Source organism: Carcharhinus amblyrhynchos, chromosome 7 (assembly GCF_965287045.1).
Source record: "Carcharhinus amblyrhynchos chromosome 7, sCarAmb.v2.hapA, whole genome shotgun sequence".
NCBI lineage: Eukaryota > Metazoa > Chordata > Chondrichthyes > Carcharhiniformes > Carcharhinidae > Carcharhinus > Carcharhinus amblyrhynchos.
In genome coordinates, this window is record NC_137330.1 from 87431230 (window position 1) to 87452831 (window position 21602).

Consider the following 21602-nt stretch of genomic DNA (forward strand, 5'->3'; position numbering starts at 1 on the left):
ATCAGGAAAGAAAACCCTCACCAATTTTTGTCTTCCCTAATCATGGGAGCTGAAATCAATTGTAATACCTTTTCTATTATCAAAGATAAAGGAGAAATCAGATAAAGCTCTTGTGGTTAAAAGTATCATGGGATATGGGAGAAGTTGGGATCAGGATATTGAATTTGATGATCAGCCATGATCAGAATGAATGGCAGAGCAGGCTTGAAGGGCTCAGTGGTTAAGTTGAGGTTGTTGGTTTAGCAGCATTTGTGAGGTTAAATCTATTGGGCGAGCAGGTCAGTGAAAGTGCAGGTGAGTCGCCAAACACGTGAGTGGTCCTTAACACTGGCCGATCTACCTGTTGGGCATAGGCTGTCTATGTAGATAGGACCCCTCATTTATGCTGCAGGCATACCTGTCAAGTTCACCTGACAGATTGCCCACATGGGGTGGCCCCTGAACACTGCTGGTTGAATAGCAAGGCTGAGATCTGTCAGTGGCCACGTTAAGGGCCTCACTTGGCTTCCAGGTAGAAAAGCCATCCTCCACCATTTCTGCCCTGGATGTAATCAGGGGTAATTGAGAAGGTGATAGGATTCCATCCTGCCAGATCCCTTCCCATCTACCAGCCTACCTCTGGGCGCAGCTTAAAACTTGCCTTATTGCTTCCCTGTATAGGAGGTGAAGTAAAATAGATATCATGTGTAACAGGCCACAGTGGAAGTCTGGAAATTAGGCAGCCACATGGTCCTGGATAACAGAGGGATGGGGTTTCTAAATATTGGACACAGCTTAGATGTGTTCATTGATATTTCAATATTGTCAGCATATAAAAATATAAATTAAACCATTCTTATAACAAAACTAAAAACAGGATTGAATGGAGCAGAAGGTTAAATACCAATCTTCTTTGAAATATGGTTCGTATCTAGTTCAGCATGACAAAATGAGGAACTAATTTCTCTGCTAAATGTAACAAACCAATGCCAAGCGAGTTTCAGTAGTCTCCAGTTCTCAAATTGCTGCTAAATGGTGCTAAATTCATCATCTCACTTGGAGAAGCTGCTCTGTGAATAGTGTGGGGAAATAAAAACTGGTGCAGTGGTGGGTTGTATTCTGAGGTTGGGGTTGAGATCAGACCAGCAGCAGCTGTGAGTACTTGGTGATGATCTTGTGTGCCCAAAATGGAATTTCATTCGCCCATATATCTTGCATAAATGGGCAAAACACAACTTGTACCTAAATGGCACCTTATAGAACATAGAACATTACAGTGCAGAACAGGCCCTTCGGCCCACAATGTTGCGCCGACCAGTTAAAAAGCAATGACCCTCTAACCTAAACCAAACCCTTTCCATCCATAAACCTATCCACGGATCTCTTAAACGCCCCCAAACTAGGCATGGAGCATTGTCTCCAGACAAAAGTTAAAAGTGTCCATTCTGATGTTTACAGAGGTGTAACAATGGATGTTGGAATGACAACATTTGAAACTAAGACCAAAGTGATCACACTAATGGATGCACCAGGTCACAAAGACTTCATTCCAAACATGATTACAGGTGCTGCACAGGTAAGGAGAACCTTATTTCTCATAGCAATTCTCACACAGTACCATCCACCAAATTTATATTAGAATTTAGACAAGTTTGAGAGAGCTGAAGTCAGACTTAACACTGCAAAATATCAGGTCGAGTGTGACTACGAATGTATTTTCACCAGTATTTGAAATCATTAACTTCAAAAGTATTTTAAAATATATGATCATGACTAGCTCTACAATGGTGGTTCTCATAAGAAATAGGAGCAAGAGCAAGCCATTCAGACCATTAAACCTGTTCCACCATTTGACTGGATCATGGCTGATTTGATTGTGCCTGTAACTTCACTTTCTTGCATACTGCCCATAACTCCGATGACAGCAGGGAAGAAGCTGTTTTGAATGGTCCTATAAACTGATCTTTCTCCTTATCTTATCTGTAACTGCACCACCATATTTTGCACCCTGTCTTTTCCTTCTCCCCTGTGTACTCTATAAATGGTGTGTTTTGTCTGTTTGGCTCACATGAAACAATACTTTTCAGTGTATGCCAAAACATGTGACAATAATAAATCAATTCAATTCAAAACGCTTGGCTCCATTGTTGACCAAAAACCTGACTAACTACCTGTCTAACTCAATCTTGAATATATTCAATAACCCAGGCTCCATTTTTCTCTGGAAGAGAATTTTAAATGCTATCAGACTTCTGCAAGAAGGAGTTTCTCCTCATCTCTGTCTTAAATGGAGATTATTTTTAAACTGTGCCCCCTGATTTTAGGATCCTTCACAATACACTGCAGTTACGCACTACAGACTGCCATACTTTTGATCAAGTAATTCCTTACACTCATGTCTTTCTCTCAATTTATTTCCATGGGGACCCTAGATTTCTGGCAGTTCTTATTGCTAGCGAGCATATTTGAACCCATGAACAGAAATTGACTTGGTTCCATCTCCAAACTTAAACAAAGGGTCCAGGCCTGCCCCTTCCCTGAGCTCATTGCCTGTCTCCTCGACGATCACCAGGCAAGACTGTTCTCTTCCTGTTGGGGAACACTTCAGCGGTCACAGGCATTCGGCCTCTGATCTTCGGGTAAGCATTCTCCAAGGCAACTTTCACGAGACACCTCAGCGCAGAGTCGCTGAGCAGAGACTGATAGTCAAGTTCTGCGCACATGAGGACGGCCTCAACCGGGATCTTGGGTTCATGTCACATTATCTGTAACCCCCACAACTTGCCTGGACTTGCAAAATCTCACCTAACTTTCCTGTCTGGAAACAATACACATCCTTTTAATCTGTGCTTAAAGCTCTCTCCACTCACATTGTCTGTACCTTTAAGACTTGATTAGCTGTAAAGACTCAGATTCCAATCATTATGCATGTAAATTGAGTTTGTGTCTTTTGTCCTGTTTGTGATCAGAACTCCCACCCACCTGACGAAGGAACAGCGTGTTCCGAAAGCTTGTGGCATTTGCTCCAAATAAACCTGTTGAACTTTAAGCTGGTGTTGTGAGACTTCTTTCTGTTGTCTCCCTGTCATACAGTATTCAGAATTTCTCCACACAGCACAGTTGTGTTACCACTTAACAAATCCTGCCATGTCGTGACAAAATGGTGGGGAAGCCAGGTAATGATATGTAAATCATGGTGGGAACCCCAATACGTCAGTGGTGGGGGTGGGCACTATGGGAATGGGAAATCACACTGGCGTAAAAGTCTTTTGGGGGCTCCCATTGAATTCATCACCTTCTCCGGTTTTCCTGTCGGCCAAAAACGGGGTCAGAACTGTGCTGGGAACTGGTGGGAGGATCAGGTAAGCAATTTTAATATAATTTAAATCTGTTTTTAATGTAATTATCGGACCCGGGACTGAATTCTCTGGGCCTGTTAGCATCTCCCACCCTGGCGGGGAACTATCAGGATGACCCCTCTAGAGTGAAAGGGGGGACAGTAGAGGCTTCCAGGGCATGGGCACCCTAGCAGTGCTGAAGGGGAAAAGTTGCCATGACCAGGGGTCACCTTGGCACTGCCCACCGAGCATAGGGCAGTGCTTACAGGACAGGGCCTGATGGAACCGGGGTCTAGGTGACGATCGATGGGGGTGGGGTGTCTTACTGCCCCTCTACCATTGGGATCAGTGGGGGCAGGAGGGAGGCCAGCGATTGGGGTGTGGGGGCAGGGTTTGCCTCCCAGGAAGTCTGCACTATGGTGGCGGGTGTTAGGGTTAGGAGATTGGGAATGATCGGGGGCCATGATTGGGCCATGGAAAGGGGTTTGGGGGAGTGGTGGTGGGCAGCACTGCAGGTATCCAGGCTGGTCAGTGATCAAGCTGGCCAGCAAAAGGGAGGTTGACAGTTTGGATCCACTGCGCAGAGGCTAGCTGGTTTCAGCCTTCTGGGTGGGAATAGGCCCTGCCTCCTGAAATCTAATGATATTCACACTAGTGGCCTCTGCAGTGCACCGAGTGTGGGAGATTCTAGTCTGAAGTCCCACTGAAAAAAACGATCGTTAAATACTCCAGTTTTCCCACAAATTCAACACTTCAAATTTGTTTGGAGAATTCCACCCTTTAACTTTAAACTTTAAAACTTGGGGAAAATGGCAAGCAGCAGGAATAGCCTGGCAATTTTAAGTTTGCGGTTCCACCACGCTTACCATTTGATCCACCCAAGGTGGGTTTGCTTATTGTCACGAAGGTAAAAATTCAGTCCAGTGGGTTTAGAGAATGGATGTCTTTGCCAAAAACCATTGTTGAAACAGAATCGATTCTTTTTTATAAAGAACTCAACACGCATTCATGTATATATTTTAAATGGGCATTGAATGTTGGAATGCACAGTACTTGTGTAAAGGCAACAGTGGTACATTTTCGACAATGAATGTAAGAGAGAGTTAGATGTGTGGAAGAGAGGAACTGTGAAGAACATTTTTGGGAGAGCAGGGTTAGAATAGGTCCCTCCTGTGGAAAGAAATACTGGTGCATTTAACCTTGAACAACATGGCAACTTTGCAGTCTTTGTGACCTGCATTTTCAGTTTGATACCCATTTGACATGAAACCTGAAGTTTTTGTGTGAGGCAACAGTTGAGTATATAATGCGAAAATGTACTGTATTTAGAAACTATATTTTGTTATCTGTATTAGTACGTTTATTGTTCTTCCCTCCTAGTTATAGGTTGCCCTTTATTTTCACTATAGAATTGTTTGGTCGATACTGTGCAGACGTACGTTAGTTTTATCTCAATGTTTCCATTCTGTGTGATTAAAGGTACCAGTTAACAAACCATGAATACTAAGCACAACAGAAGTGAAAGAAACAAAATGAAATGTACATAGAATCCCTACAATTTGATACAAAGCCTTTGTCTTGGCTTGATTTATTGAAGCTTGTTAAAAACAAAGTGGTGGGGTACACTGCAATCGTGTAAACTGATGCCACAGCAACATCATCATCATCACAACAGCCTAGCTGCAAGGCACACCAGTCATACAACCATGTAAAACTTACTTCTGTTCAAACAAACCACCAATTTCAAGAACTGTTTTATAATGTGGCTCTTCAAATCCACATCACTGATTAACAATTCGCAATACAGAAACCTCAATGATTAGGAAGGTAAACAATGTTATGCTGTAAAATATATTTTACTCACTATTTTGCATGTCATGAAGTTGGGTATTAATTGTCAAATATATCTTGAAACTATCACAACACAGTATATATAGATGAAGTGAATTACTCAGCAAGTTGACGAATTAACAATTACTTAGTCACTTAACACCTTGTTCCCCCTGTTATATCAACCTCATCGTCACCTGGTAAGATCAGTGTTAATAAGAGTAGCTAATGGAAGAGTCAATCCATTAGCTGTTAGTGTTGGGCTCACCTTTCATTCTCAAAAGCAAAACATTGAATGACTACTTAACCAGATTAAATTGTGAAATTATGTGTGCATTGGCTTTTCCATTTGCTAATTTTGGTGCAAATATTATTTACAAATATTTTGTGTTCATGGATTTTATAAGAACATAAGAAATAGGAGCAGGAGTAGGCCACCTAGCCCCTTGAGCCTGCCCCGCCATTCAGTAAGATCATGGCTGATCTGTCGTGTCTCAGTTCCACATTCCCGCCCTCTCCCCATAACCCTTAATCCCCTTGCCTATCAAAAACCTATCAACCCACGCCTTAAAAATATTTAGCAAGGCAGCCTCCACCACTTCAACAGGCAGAGAATTCCAGAGATTCACCACCCTTTGAGTGAAGAAGTTCCTCCTCAACTCTGTTCTAAACCGCCCCCCCTTTATCTTGAGGCTGTGCCTTCTAGTCCTCTAGTCTTATCCAGTCAGTGGAATTTGAAGAGCAACATTAACTACATCTTCTTGGCATTTGGTGCCATTGTCATCCTTTGTTGTTTGTGTATACCCTTTAAACAAGCCAAGCCAACAATATCCTTTCCCTGTTTATATCACAAAGAATTATTCGGAAGGCCACTCAATTTAACTTATTTTGAAGTCAGCAACTAGTAGCTTCTAATCATTCCTTACAAGATTCCAGGTTTTTGTTTCTGCTTCTCTTCCTAGCATCCATTACAATTTAGCAATTTCCTGTTATCAATTTTAAGTTTGTAATTTCTTAGTTTGAACTTAAGTAGAAATGTAGAAAAGAGAAGCAGGCATAGACTATTTGGCCCTTCGTGCCTGCTTTGCTTTTCATTTTGATCATGGCTGATCTTCAAATTCAAGATCCTGATCCCACCTTCCCTGCCAAATCCCAGGATCCCTTTAGCCCCAAGATATATACCTAATTTCTTCTTGAAATCGCACAATGTCTTTCTGTGGTAGTGAATTCCACGCATTCACCACTATCTGGGTGAAGAAATTTCTCCTCACCTCAGTCATAAAAGGTTTACTCCTTATCCTCAAGTGATGAGCCCTGATTTTGGACTCCCCACCATTGGGAACATTCTTTCTAAATCTACACTGTCTAATTATAAGTTTTGTAAATTTCAGTGAGATCGCCTCTCACTCTTCTAAACTCCAATGAATGTAATGCTAACCGACTTAGTCTTTCCTCATAAGACAGAACTACTATCCCAGGAATCAGCCAAGTAAACTTTCATTCCTCTGTACCAAAGGCATCCTTCCCCAGATAAGGACTCCAAAACTGTGCACACTACTCCAGGTGTGACCTCACCAACACCCTATACAATTACAGCAAAACATCCCTATTCCAAATATTGAAGTCCTCTCATTATGAATGCCAACATATCACCTCCCACCTTTCTTCTTTCTGGGCCACTTTGCAAAGTTGTTTCAATGTGAAGATTCTCACACATAAATAAGCAAATGGTCAGCGCCAGCTCCCACTCCAAACTAGTTCATGATCTTCCTGCATCCATTCCACAATGATACTTTGGCCAATAAAGAAATGTATTTGGAAGCCTTTCTCACTCCTTTACTCTCCTTAAGGCTCCCTAACTCTGTGTGTAAGATGATCCAAAATCATGCTGACATTCATCTTCTATCAGTCCTTCTCTAGCCTTAGCCAGAGCAAAGTTCCATGTGTTAAAGTCTTTGCTCGAGCTTACAGAATACATATTGAGGAATTTATTGCATCTTGTTCTACTCCTTTCAGCCTATCTAACTGTTGTTGTAAAATAAAACCAAATTGAAAATATCCTAAAAATAAAAATCTTCAAAAAATGTTTTCATGTAAAATGTTTAAAAAGTGTACATTTTTCCTAAGCCAGGAAATTAAAATAAAGTGAACTGTGCAATGACTTTATATTTTTTATTTTCTTCCTCATCTCCAGGCTGACGTAGCAATTCTCGTTGTAGATGCAAGCCGAGGAGAATTTGAGGCAGGATTTGAGGCAGGTGGACAGACTCGAGAGCATGCATTGCTAGTTCGATCGCTTGGTGTAACCCAGTTGGCTGTTGCTGTTAATAAAATGGATCAGGTAACTCTTAATGAGTCAATGTCTAGCACATTATCTCAATTCAGTTTATACCACAGTTTCCTGTGTCTCATGAGAAAATAGTTTTTTTCATCTAACGGTGACAGTTTTTGGTTGGCATTGCAGGTGAATTGGCAACCTGAAAGATTTAAAGAGATTTCTAATAAACTTGGACATTTCATGAAACAAGCAGGTTTCAAGGTAAGATGCCCATAGGTAATAAAACTGCCATATTCCATTTTTCTCTATCCTAAAACAAAGTAAGGTGTCAGATAAAGCGATGCATAATTTAATTCTATCAAATTAAATGCTTCGCATTTTAACTGCACTGCTGACTAGTGCTTTCATTATAAACCCCAATTTAACGTCACATTATAAAATGCTCCCTCTTTGAGTCATGCGAGAGAACAGAGCAGTAGAATTCAGTTTCTGTGGCGGCAGTGAAAACAGAAGATGTGAATAATGGTTTAAAAAATACAAAAACAAAACACACAAAGGTTTTGATTTTTTTAGTTACAAATATTTGGAGTGTATTCCGATGGCTTACCTGCTATCAGAGTGCTTCTGCCACCACTGATCTATTTTTAAGATAAATAATATCATGTGAAAACCTACCATGTCCACCTCTGCCACAAATTCCCAGGCATTGTTTATTTTCTGTCCTCCCTTCCCAAAGAAAATGCAGATTGGCATTACATTCCACCGTTGAGTAGATTTTAGCAATTAGTCTGTCAAAACATTTTTATTCCACAAATAAATGAAAGGAGTAGTGTACAAAATTAATGCAGAACTGAATATTTTTGTCACATTTTAGGCATGCTAATGTTCTTCATTTTAAAGCTTTTCTTTAATGAAATGTGATAAAGCAAATAATTGAACAATAAATGCTCTTCTTCATCATGAAGATTGTAAGGAATGACCAGTGCTCCAAAAATATAAATTATGCAGGATATAATCTCTGGACTTCTGTTTTTATTAGGAGTCTGATGTTGCTTACATCCCTACAACGGGACTGAACGGCGAGAATCTAACCACCAGAAGTCAAGTACCTGAACTCAAAGCCTGGTACAATGGACCTTGCTTGTTGGAGCAGATTGGTCAGCATCATGTGATATTTCCTTGAACATACTATTTATAATTGTATTATAATTTATTTGATTGATAAGTACGATCATTCATTTCAATGGGGTATTAAGGTTATTTGATAAATTTAATCATTTGCTACAGTGGGTACTGTTGGCTGTATTTACTTCAATATTTCCTTTTCTTTTAGACTCTTTCAAGTCACCACAAAGACCGGTGGAAAAACCATTTAGATTGTGTGTGGCTGATGTTTTTAAAGGTTTGTGTTTAACAGTTTAATGTTTTGCTTGTCCCATTGAGTTTGTCCTTCGGAACACATCCATATGCATTATAAGTTCTTTCTTCCATGACTCAGTTGGTAGCACTCTTGCCCATGAAGAAAATTATAGATTTAACTCCCACTCCAGGGACAATAACCTTGACTGAAAGTCCAGTGCGGTACTGAGAGTGTGCTGCACTGTCAGAGGTGTCATCTTTTTTTAAACTGAGCCCCCTCGCACATTTTAAAGTGGACATAAAATATTCCATGGCACCATTTCAAAGAACAGTGGGGGAGTTATCCCGAGTGACCTGGCCAACATTTCTTCCTCATCACCATAACAGAATATCTGGTCAGTATCGTAATGCAGTTTGTGGGAGCTTTTGTGTGCAAGGTCACTGCTGTTTTGTCCAATGTTACAACAGTGACTACACTGCAAAAGCATTTAATTGACTGTAAAGTGCTTAAAATGTCTTGAAATTCTGAAAAGGTGCTCTATCAGATGTCTTATTTTTCCAATGTCTTTTGTATATCCATAGATCAGTCATGCTGAAGTTAGCCTGAACACGAGAATTTATACACTTATCCTCTTAAATTATTTTCTAATGTTTCATTATGAATCCTGTATCTCACGTTATGAAGTATTCAGCTGATATTAGCAGCTTTTAAGAATGTTGTCTATAGCACATTGTAGTATGGAAATCACCTCTTATTCTTCTAAATTGCAAAAAAGTATTGGCCAATTCAGCCTTTCCTAGGGACAACTTTCTCATCCCAGAAATTAATCTATTGCACCTTCGTTGGACTCCCTTGAAGGCAAGGTGGAGCTCAGAGCACGACAGATGTGGTCTTACCAAAGCTATATGTAATATCAACAAGACTTCCTTGCACTTGCACTCCAAACCCTTGAAGTAAAAGCTAACATTTGTTCTCCTAATTAATTCCTTCCTGGACCAGTGGCTCAGATACAAGGACTCAAAAATCTCTTAGAATACCAACATTAACTGGTCTGTTTTGTACTCTTCCTGCCAAAGTGGATAATTTAACATTTCTCTACCCTTTATCAGCTACCTTTTTGCCCACTCACTGAACTGTTGATATTGCTTTTCAACCATTTTGTGTCCTTATAGCTTGCTCTCCCTCCTAGTTTTGTATTGTCAGTAAATTTAGATATATTTCACAATATTTCCTCCTCTGATATTGATGCTCATTGTGAATGCTTGAGCAGAGGAAAGACAAATGAAAAATTTTAGTTTTGATATAGAGTTTTATGCTGGTGGAGTAGGACATCTTTACATCAGGGTGCCACAGGACTTCTTAAGGACCTGAAGAGAGATTAATCAAATTTGGCAGAGTATGCCATTAAGTGTCTTAGTTAGTCACCAGATCTATAAGATTATCGAAATGTATCACCTCAGGTACCAAGATTTAAGAATTAGTTTCAGGTTTTGCTTGTAGATGTTCAGATAAACCTTGAATTATACTTAATTGGGTAGTTGATTATACAGTCTGTCACTCACAGGGCAGGTCAAGGACTGATCAGTATGCTAAGCACATTTCCAATGTTGTTGTTATGACAGTCTTCAGGGAAAATTACTGAATATTATGCAAATGGTATGTTCCAGGCAGTCCAGATATTGGAACCTTGACATCCCTTAAGTAAGACATAAATCTGATTGTATTTATGTGAAAACAACTTCAGAGCGTTAACATTTTCACTCAATAGCTTGAGAACAGGTCCCCTTCTCAGGTCTTGTTACCAAGAGACCACAAAGGAAGGAAGACTAAAAATTGCATCCAGACTGTCATACCTTCCATACTGCATATGTGTCTGAAGTTCACTTACTTATGTATAAATATGCTAAATGCTGCAGGATTCTATGTATCTAAGCGATATTGATTAGAATGTATATTTACTGTCACAAGAATACAACACAGTTCATTTCTATGGTAACTTGCTGATCTCCTATAACCTTTTATAGGCCAAACCTTTTTGCCTGATCCAAGTCAAAATGAGACTTGTTTCAATTCAAGTCAAATAAATCAGTTGGATTTATTATTAAACGTGGTGTTGTCATACTTCTTACTGTCTTAAAATGAGAATTGACAGTGAAGTTGTTTCTGATTTTCCCCCTCTGCTGCAGAGGGATCAACTGGCCTAATTCTGTTCTTCATTTCTTTTTGCAGCCAGGTCGAATATGACAGTGGTTTATCTTGCTGCAGATATAACCAGTTTGTAGTGATTGAACTTGGTCTTGGTGTACCTCTCTGGAGCTTTAACTTAATGTATTTTGGAAAATAGGGGCTTTGTTTGTCTTGTGACTCTCTTACACTTGAATGTGGAAACTTGCATCATCAGTTTGGGACGTTGAGGCTGGAATTCTCCCATCCCGCCTGACAATGGAATTTTAACAGGCGGGTTGTGGACAATGTGAAACACCATTGATAGTCGGGTGGGAATTTCCGGCTTTTAGACCAGTGCATCCGGAGAATTCCACTCTGAAACTCCATGTTTAGATAAGAAGCCCGTTATCTAGATTAACTATGTTAAACGATAGAACATTTAAAAAGCTTCAGTCGTTGCAGAAGCTGTTTGTTAGAATGACAGGTGAAAAACTGCTTTCTTTGCTTTGACAAGTCTTGTCTAAATTCTTACCATTGGTTCTTGTTCCGTAATAACTCATTGAATCATTCTCATTTTGCAGATCAAGGGTCAGGATTCAGTGTTACCGGTAAAATTGAAGCAGGATATGTTCAAATTGGAGATCGAGTGCTGATTATGCCTCCAAATGAAACTTGCACGGTTAAGGGTGAGTTCAACTGCGAATACTTCATGGGCATTTCCTGAGTAATGAGTGACGGTGTGCAGTTAGTATCGAAATTACAATACGGCAAGGAACAGACCCTTCGGCCAACCAAGTAATTAGATAGAAGAAGATAGCAGTTAAGTTAATGGGAGAAAGAAATGATGAATTGAATGATGTATGATTTCATACAAAGTCTTAATTTTGCATTAGAATATAGATACACATATTTTGACAAACGTAAGATAACTCCATACGCAAATATTAATATAGACCTGAGGCAGTGGCCCGAGTATTTTTGCTGTTCAAAATCAGCAGCTGGTTGCCTCCCACAAATTATGTACATTTAAGCTTTATAGTTTAGCATTTTCTGAAGCTTGATGTGAATAATAAATGCCCACATACTAAATGAAAAAAAAGCACAGCTGCTTTCCTTGTGTAGCAAAATATTCATTGGCAGGTGTAAAGTGCTTAAAATAAATTAAAGGTGAAAGGCAAATTGTTAAAATTGACAAAGTACAGATTTATATATTTAATCGGTGATAACTGATTTAATTTAGAACTTGAATCATGTTGAAGAATGCCATCGGTTTTGTAATTGTTCACTATATTTCTTTCAAAACAGGAACAGAAAAAATTCCCAATTCATTTTCTCAATTACAGGCACACTGTTTCAGCCAAGTCTCACTTATTATGTAGGACTGTTCTCCAAATTGTCTGTTAATGTTTTTTTAGCACTGTTATTGTCTAATATGTAGCTAATTTAAATGTGGCAGCCAGCTATATTCTAGTGCCAGCTTTGTGAATATCAGAGCTCTATATGTCCTTGTATCAAATCAATTTTTCTGTTGCTCTTTCTCCCTAAAGACAAAGGTGTTGAGTATTTGCTTTGGTTTTCCCTTTTGTCAGTTATGCTGTAGAAGCGAAAGGTGCAGAAATGTTGTTTGTACTGTTTAACGCATTAACAGGTTTCCAAGAGTCTTCCACCAAAATTGCAGCAGACAGGTAGAAGAACCTCCAGGAAAATTCATTCCCAGAATCTCATAGGTGTAGCTGTGTGGGCACTGGCCGCCAACTAGCTGGTTATCGAAATAATTGTTAATGCTCAACTGTTCATGAACCTTGACAATCAATGATAATAGTCCAAACAAACATGAAGGAGGTTGCACCATGACCAAACCTTGAACCTGTCTTTAATCAGACATTCACACTTATGAACTTTGTAGCAGGAATGACTCAGACATAATGGAAATTCTGGCGGATTCCCTTCAACCCATTATTGGCTGCAGTATGGTTGTCTACACTTTCACAGGGTTCACTGACCCCTGAACCCTGAAGGTGCTGTATGATTGGAGTTTGTGTTTTTTGATTTTAGGTACTGATGTGTTGCATGCATTGAATTCTGAAGAATATAAGGACATCTAGGCTCAACCACTTACAAAACAGGTTACTAAATGTCAGGGCACTTTGTAAAAATACAGAAGAATGCCAAGAATTTTTTTAGCATTAGTGATGAAATACATTTGAAGCAATGGTAGGATTTATCAATTTACATTAGTATCTTATTAATTTGGAATAAATATATATTGTGTAACTTGATCTGTTATCATAATGGCTGATGTTTTTTATTGCTAATTCAGTACAAGCTCTGTTCTACCAGGGGACTATGGAGTTGAATGAACCAAAGTAACTATTACTTTCTTCACTGTTGTTGGCTGCAACATTTTCTGTTCTCACTGTTATGACACATTGATTCAATTCATTGATTCAAATGATGATTTGATAGTCTGACAGGAGTGTTAGAAACTTCTGGTCTTGTGGAGGGTTTTAGATCTTGAAATGGTTGAAAATTTATTATTTCAAGTCCTTTATGCTAATAGCCTTTTTTAGAAGCAGGTTGTCATGTTTTGGAATTTGTGTGCTTTTGTGATGAGAAGTTGAGTTAGTTGCTGTTAGTTCTTTACCCATTTTAGGAAGTGATGATCAAGGAAACTGCTGAGCCAGTAAGAATTAAATCACACCTTATGCTATCAGTTTTCGTTATTACATTTAATTGATGTATCTGCATGTCAGTTATATCACATTGTTGATTCCAATCCTAGATATCAGAAATCAGATGTGCTGTCTCACAAATTTAGGGCTTGTACTGTAGAATTTCTTTTTACAGTGATCTATCAGATGGCACCATGTGAAACAAGACTTGCACTTTTGGTTTGGGTGTGCCAACTTCAGTTTGTTTTCTCTCAATTTTCTCACTCCTTCTCGATCCCTACTCTATCCTGTGATCATTTGCCTCTTGCAGTCAACTTGCTTTTGGGTTTGCACCCGTGCTGCTTTTGAGCCAGTCTCTTGGAGCGCATGAGACGGTCTGATAATGTTCCTCTCTCCATCTACTTTGACTTTCAGCCACCAGCACTGCTGATGTCAGTAGGTCAGGGAATTCTGTGGGATTAGCGCTGTATTCTACCATTCTGTACACTATTCGTGCATATCATTGGTGCTTCCTTTGCACCACAATTGCAGAATACACTAATAAAGAACTAATATAAATTAAAGATAACAGCAGAGCTAGCAAGTCATCTACAGCCAGAATTGTGGCATTGTCTCTGAATGTTTGGAGCTGATTTTCGTTGGCTGATTCAAGCCTAAACCTTCCTGAATGTTCCTCAATAATTTAACAACATTGCACAGAGTTTATTGAACACTGTTAACGCCAATGTTGATTTAGCCTGTGTTGGCACTTTGTGATGAAGAAGCAAAATTGGATGACAAAGGAAGTAGTGAAGTGCAGGAAGATTTTTGTCTGTGCATGAACGTTTTCACCCAGGCCTACTTCAGAACAAAGTTTTAGATGAGGAGATACAGTTACGCAGCAAGTAACTCGATAATGATTATCGAGTTACTTGAAAACTGGACTGTCTATGTATGCTAAAATTGATTACTTTTTGAGGAACAAAATGCATTTGTAAACAAAAAAAATTAGTGAATATGTTACAAATTGCAAATGTTTACCTCAAAGTGTAGGGTTGAGCATTTCAAAAATATGCAGTAATGAAATATTGATGTCAGCTGATCTATTGGTCGGAAGGATAAACGGGGAGAATAATTGAAAGCGGTCTTAAATTCTTCTAACCTGTCATTACTTTAGCAAGATCCTTGGTTATTGCCAACTGATTCATTCAGAAAGATGCTTGTTTTTCAGTTTTGGTAATGTTTTGTTAGGTTTATTTTAATTCCATGCTCAACTGTTTATACATTGCTGCGTTTGATGCAATGTGTCGTCATTGGACAATTCTTCAAGCTCAACTGTTAATTAACTGAGGGTGCTTTGTAATCATTTCAATTGTAATTAAATAATCCACTATCAGTAGAGACATCTTAATTGTCCAAAATCAAAATCATTTAGCATTCAGAAATAGTGAAGTAAAATATTAAATCCAAGATTTGGCTAGTTAATTACATAGGCTTTAAAACTTTGGACTGCAGAGATGCTGATTTTTGAAGAGGTTTGATGCTGGTTTAATGATGGTTAGTGATAAACGGCATGAGGTTTGTGGTATCAGGTGTGGTGATGTGCACATTCACTTCATGTTAATAGTGGTGAGCTTTCTTTTGGTTTACTCATTTATGCCATAGCTCCATAAACGGGCATTAGCTATTAAAACGTTCAGTGGTATTTTTTTTAAATGATGGTAAGCAGTTACTTGCTGCCAAACAGTGTGACCTGATGAAAAACATAACAGAAAATTCTTTTTAAATATCAATCAGGAAATGCTGCGTAAGAACTAGTGAAATGTGAAAAACAGAGTAACGAACAAAAAGTGGTTTCATTTAACAGTTTAAACTTTGTTAATGAATTTGACCACTTTCAAAGACAAATTGGAGATATTATGCAACACTTGCAAATCTGATGCGCTTTTCTCATGTTTTATCAGTACAGGCAGGATGCTGTCTAATGGTCGTTACAATACTGCGTATTCATGTTGAGAAATTATGACTCAGATTCGTGTCAACCAAAGTTAAAAACATTTTAAATGCACATTTCACTGACACTACATTCTGTGTCATAACCCAGAAAGCTGACTGTGGGGTTACTCATTTCCAGGAATTGCCTTACATGATGAGCCACTCGATTGGGCAGCAGCGGGGGATCACGTCACTCTAACTGTGACTGGTGTGGATATTATAAAAATAAAGTAAGTTTTTGCTTTTTTTGCTATCCTCATTTAGGAATGCTGCTTTTGCAAATCCCTTCATGTGACACAAACATAACAGCTCCCTCCAACTTAAAATGAATCTACATATGTTTTTAAAAATTGCTCAAAAATATATTCCACTAAGAAGAAAAGAATAAATCAGCTAACAATAAGATACCATGAATGAACAAAGAGATAATGATAACGTTGGCCAGAATCTTATCACCATTGATGCCGGTGGGATTTTCTCATCCCGCTGCAGTGAACGGAGATAAAAGCAAATTACTTGGATGCTGGAACCTGAAACCAAAAGAGAAAACGCTGAAAAATCTCAGCAGGTCTGGTAGCATCTGTAAGGAGAGAAAAGAGCTGACGTTTCGAGTCCAGGTGACTCTTTGTCAAAGCTTTGACAAAGGGTCTTTGGGATTCGAAACATTAGCTCTTTTCTCTCCTTACAGATGCTGCCAGACCTGCTGAGATTTTCCAGCAGCGAAGGAGATTTAACTGACCGCCAAATTCTCTGACCTTGCTGCAGCGGGAAGGTGGCGTGAACGACAGGTAAGGTCACGCCCATTGAATCTAAAGGAAGAGGCATATACTAAGTATGTAGAGAATAAGGGAGATAATGAGTAAGAGGAATGCCAAGGGGCTTATGAAATTTGAAAGACAAAGAATTATGAAATTATCAAAATATTATAAGAAATTGTAAAATATTCTACCAATACATAAAAGGAAAATGAAAATAAGGACAGGGACATGAGGAATGCACAAGATAGACTGTCAGGTGCTGATGTTAAAGTAAATTAAACTGGCAAAAATATTAAAGCTATTTAGCCTCCATTTTTAGCAGAGTGCCTAATATAGCGAATGTAACCAAAAAGATGAAATCCAAAAGGATATCAAGGTATTTAGGAAAATAATTGATCAGTTAATTTAACTTGGGGAGGATAAAGCCTATGGTATGGTTGGATTACATCCATGTATATTTAAGGAGACTAGGTAAGAGACAGCAGACATAAATACATGTAGGTATATACCTGTGTGTTTATATCTTATTTTATATATATTTTTATATCATGCAAAGGGTGGTGGAAAATAAATGTTGTCCCTATATTCAGAAAAGGAAATGTAATAATCTTGGGGAATTTCAGACCAGTTAATTTAAAGTCAGTGGGAGGAACAAGTTTGGAATAATTTCTTAAAAGATGTAATAGAAAATATTACAAAAGGAAAGGTCGGTATGATAACTCAATTTTAAAATGTGTGGATATCACAATTTCTTTGTGAGGAGTGGAAGAATGCATATAAAATCCAAAGAGTAGCAAGCCCCTTCTTACCCACATCCAAGCTCTCCCCCGTAACACATCAAGTTGGCAGGTATTGATATTGGCAGCCCATCTATCATTTTTAACCAATTTACAGCCAATTGAGCTTGTTACCAAGCCAATTAACTCACATATTGCATTGCCCACTCCATAATACGGCTGGTGTGGCTAGGTGGGCAGGTTGTTTTTTTTTAAACAAAAGTCGTGAAAGGGCTGTCCTTTAGCCCTGTACGCATCGATGGAGACCCCCACCCCACTTTGTTCCTCCATACCTGGCCTCCAAAAAGGGCACCAACTCCCCTTCCTTTCCTGGGTTGTCTGATTTTTCCCCAACGTAAAACACAGGGCTTACCTGGTCCAGGATCATTCATAGTTCTGCATGAGCCTGCTTACAGTCCTAGCAGTGCCCAATACCAAGTTCTGGCTCTGCTGGAACTGATGGAGCTACTGACCAATCAGGCAAAGAGCCCCAGCTTGTTCAGCCTTTCCCTATTGCAGTAAGGGGTTTTCTCCTCCCCCAGTGTGTTATGGTGCTGGAGCAGCCTTTTTAAGTGTATTGTCTGCCACTTAACCTTGTTTTAAACCAGATTTAGGGCTGAATTTTACACTGGATGTGGTGGTTCTGTCCCCTTGTACAAGAAGTCGGGCGAACATGCTGCCACTTGGCTGGTATGGCTTTCAGCCATTAAATAATTGAAGACCTTTAATTAGCTTGAAACAGAAAGCCAGCAGCTGTCATGTTCAGTGCCAACAGGAGTAGTGGTCATTGCCAGGGTAAAGCAAAGCCAGGAAGAAGGCTTTCAGCAATGGAGCTGGGTTGTAATGTGAGTCTGGGGACTCGAAGTGGCCAGGCTGGCAGGCATGAGTGAGGGGTGTGAGAGGCATGGTAGGTAAATATGTGAAGGGAGGATGTTTAAGGGGGAAGAGTTCGCAACTTGGAGGGCCTCTGATGGCTGTAAAATGTTGGCCTTCTCCCTGTTACAAAAAAAGATATGCACAGGCAAAAGTATAATCAAGATTTATATGGATGATCCCAGAACTGAGAAGATGACTAGCAGGAAAAGCTGAATGGGCTGAGGTCTTTGTTGTGTGAAAGAGTCGACCTGATGGAGATGTTTAAAGTTATAAGAAGAGTTTGATGAAGCAGATGTGGAGATGTTTCCATTTATGGAGAAACCCAAAATTTGAAGTCATAAATACAATTAATAATTTAGAAGAAACATCTTTACTCTGAGAATTGTGAGAACATGAAATCATTCAAATTGACACAAGTAGCATCTAAGAGAAAGCTAGATAATTACTTACGGTAGAAAGAACCAAAGGATGCACTGCCAAATTACGATGATCCAAACGAAGTAGAATGGGAGGAGGCTCACATACAACATAAACATTGGTTGAATGTCCTGTGACTACACTGAGTTCTTATTGAACACGTTACTTTGAACTACACAGCATTCACTATTTTTTTAAAATCCCAAATCTTCAGAAATATAACATTGCAACTTGTGCATGTTCAGGAGCAAAGTTGTAAAATAGCCTGTGCATTTCCATAAATATTTTTATTATACAGTTTCAGTTTGGTGAAAGGAGGCAGTCAACACTGTTAATGATAAGTACCTGTTTGTAGATCGCTCTTCAGTCTGTTTATTCAAATAAATTCAATTCTGTGCATATTGAGAATGAAGTTTGTGAATCAAGTGTTGTTTCTGGTTTTGATAACAAATACCATAGAGTTACACGTTGTAGCCAGGATTTTACCGGCTTGCCCTGTCCATCGATGGGCGGAGCGAGCGGAGAAATCGGGCATGATCTCACGACTTTACGAGAGCCGGATTTCCAGCAACGCCAGCCTCTTGCCGGAAATGGGTGAAAGGCTGAATAATTAATTCAAATTTATTTAAATGATGATTTTGCATCAGTTTAGTGAACCCAGTGCTCAGTATCCGGGCTCGCTTGCCTTTAAGACCTCGCTGGGAGAAGTTCTGTCCGGCAAGAAAAACACCTGCTCCCTATGAATGGGGACCAGTTGTGTTGCCCCCGCGAGTAGAACCGGAGGCCACTGAAGCCCCCCGGGAAGGCCGAGGGAAAAGGGAGGTACCCTTTGGGCAGTGCCACTCTGGCACTGTCCACTGGGCAGATGGGCAATGCCCAACCCACTGCTTGCAGCAGCTAGAAACAGTGTACACCATTTTTCAATGACTAAGTACGTAAGATTGGGTGTGAAAACTCGTCCCAAAAAATGGATTAGGAACTCTCCAGTGTTCACGCTAACTGGATACTTAGGGCCCTAGTTTACCATTTTGATTCTACATGCTGGGTGGACTTGAAACTGGGAGTGTTTCAGATCTGACTTTTAGACCCGTTCTCAGGCGCTCCCGTAAGCACTGTGCCTGAAAACATATCAGTGATTCTCAATTGTGCTGCACAAGGCTGTGGGTAGGGCTTAACCTGCCCAAAACCCTGCAGCCCCAGCCAGTGACTCCAACTGCACATACGCAGGAAAAAAATGATAGAATGCTGCTTCCCTGGCACATCCCTCCCAGGCCAAATAATGCCTCCCATTGGCCCTCAGACACTGCCCCACCCCTACAATGTTACTGATCCCCTTATCCCCCCACACCCCCACTGCCCAGACCGATTGCATGCCCCTACCCACCTTCTTAAATGCAAATGGCCGTTGTGCCCATTTTGGGTGCGGTCCCGATAGCAACCATTTTCAGGCTTTGGTAAAGGGGGAGCCAGCGCAGAGGTGGCACGGATTGCGCTATTCGTCTCAGGCCTGACTTTACCAAGTTTCCGTGCCCGAAAATGGGCGCAGCATGATGGCAAGATCAGGCCCTTAGAATCATTTTCATAAAATTCCACCCTGTATCTATAACACAGAAACAAGCCATTTAGACAATTTATCTGTATGTTTATGTTCCACAAAAATCTCCTTCCGTTCCCTTTGCCTTTTCCTATTCTGCTCTGTATCAGGGTATAAAATTACATCAGGGACCCTGATCCTATGCAGGCAGATTCCGGGCAGCTATTCAGCTCCAGTAATGTACAGTGGTCCTCATTACACAATACTGCATCAATTTTTAATTCCCACTTTCCACAATAATTCTTGTATTCTCTGAGTCATATAGCCTGTTATGAGACATCTTTGTTTGTGGGACCGCCATCCGATTAGGAACTGGAGTACCCCATGCTCATTTCTTATTGAACCTTTACACCTAACACCATGAAGAGGCTTTTGGCCCATCATTCTAGACTGGATTTGAGCTGGGATCCCAGAGTAATTATAATGACTAAAATGTACAAGTGGCTTTGAACAGAAAACCACCTTTTATTAAAATCTGGCAGGGAGAAAGTCCTCAAGTAAACACTTCACTAACAATTTAATGGTGAAATTTAAGAAGCATTGATATGTTTAACACTATCCAATGTTATTTTTTAATGATAATGAGAAATTTATATGCTGTCACTGTGCCATCCAAAACCCCGTACTCTTCAAGAATCCAATACTGATTTTTATAAAATCTTTCCAGTATTTAGTGTCACAAAGCTGTGAATATAATATTTTGCAAAGAGAGATCACCGTGTCCTTGATTACAGAAAGTTGTCAGATATATTCCAGAGGTAGATTGTAAAACCTTTCTAAGAGCAGTTTAAATTCATCAATAGAAATATAAACTTGCATTTATATTGCAGCTTTATCGTAAATGAGTGCCCTAAGTTGTCATACAAGTAAAATCCAACAAACAGACATTTCCAGATGCCCAAAATGAGGACACAGTTTAGTTAGGCACCACAAGCATTAGCTGATGTAAATTATTGGCTTTTACCTTTAGAATCTTAAACATGGATTTGCTATGCTGTCATGCACAGGTGTCTAGGGCTGCTTAGTAAAATTTGGTGCAAGAAATCTTGTGCTCACGGGAATGCAGTGCATTGCTCATGTTTTGGTTTTGGAATGCACCTGCACTGTTAGAATTGCTAGTCTATTGCTGAAGGCTTTTAAATGGGAGTGAGTGAATAAATAATTGAAAAAGAATGAATACAAAGTAGGGGAAAAAGGGCAGGGGAATGACAATAACAACAACTTGTATTTATTTAGTCCTTTAACATAATAAAACATCCCAAGGCACTTCACATGAACATTATCAAATAAAATTGGACAAGCCACATAGGAAATGTTTGGGCAGACAGCCAAAAGCTTAGTCAGTGTTAGGTTTTAAGGAAGACATTTAAATAAGGAAAAAGAGGTTTAATTAAAGAATCCCTACAGTGTGGAAGGAGGCCATTCAGCCCGTTGCATCTGCACCTACTGTCTGAAAGAGCATCTTACACAGGCCCACACCACCCCAGGTGGGTGGGGTGCAGGAATTTAGGGAGGGAATTCCAGAGCTTATAGCTGGAGGTACATCCACTATTGTTCAGTGAGCAAGAGGGTGATGGAAGAACA

General features: G+C 39.7%; 1 protein-coding gene across 6 annotated transcripts in view; it reads left to right on the top strand.

Annotated features, from left to right (window-relative positions):
- Positions 1-21602, top strand: part of hbs1l (HBS1-like translational GTPase) — a 141002-nt gene that overhangs the window by 109304 nt on the left and 10096 nt on the right. For all 6 annotated transcript variants that reach the window (XM_080192729.1, XM_080192723.1, XM_080192725.1 and 3 more), the window contains 7 exons: positions 1438-1555; positions 7342-7488; positions 7612-7686; positions 8465-8582; positions 8759-8827; positions 11533-11637; positions 15737-15827. In XM_080192729.1, coding sequence (XP_080048855.1) covers positions 1438-1555; positions 7342-7488; positions 7612-7686; positions 8465-8582; positions 8759-8827; positions 11533-11637; positions 15737-15827 — 723 coding nt within the window. The remainder of the gene's footprint in view (positions 1-1437; positions 1556-7341; positions 7489-7611; positions 7687-8464; positions 8583-8758; positions 8828-11532; positions 11638-15736; positions 15828-21602) is intronic.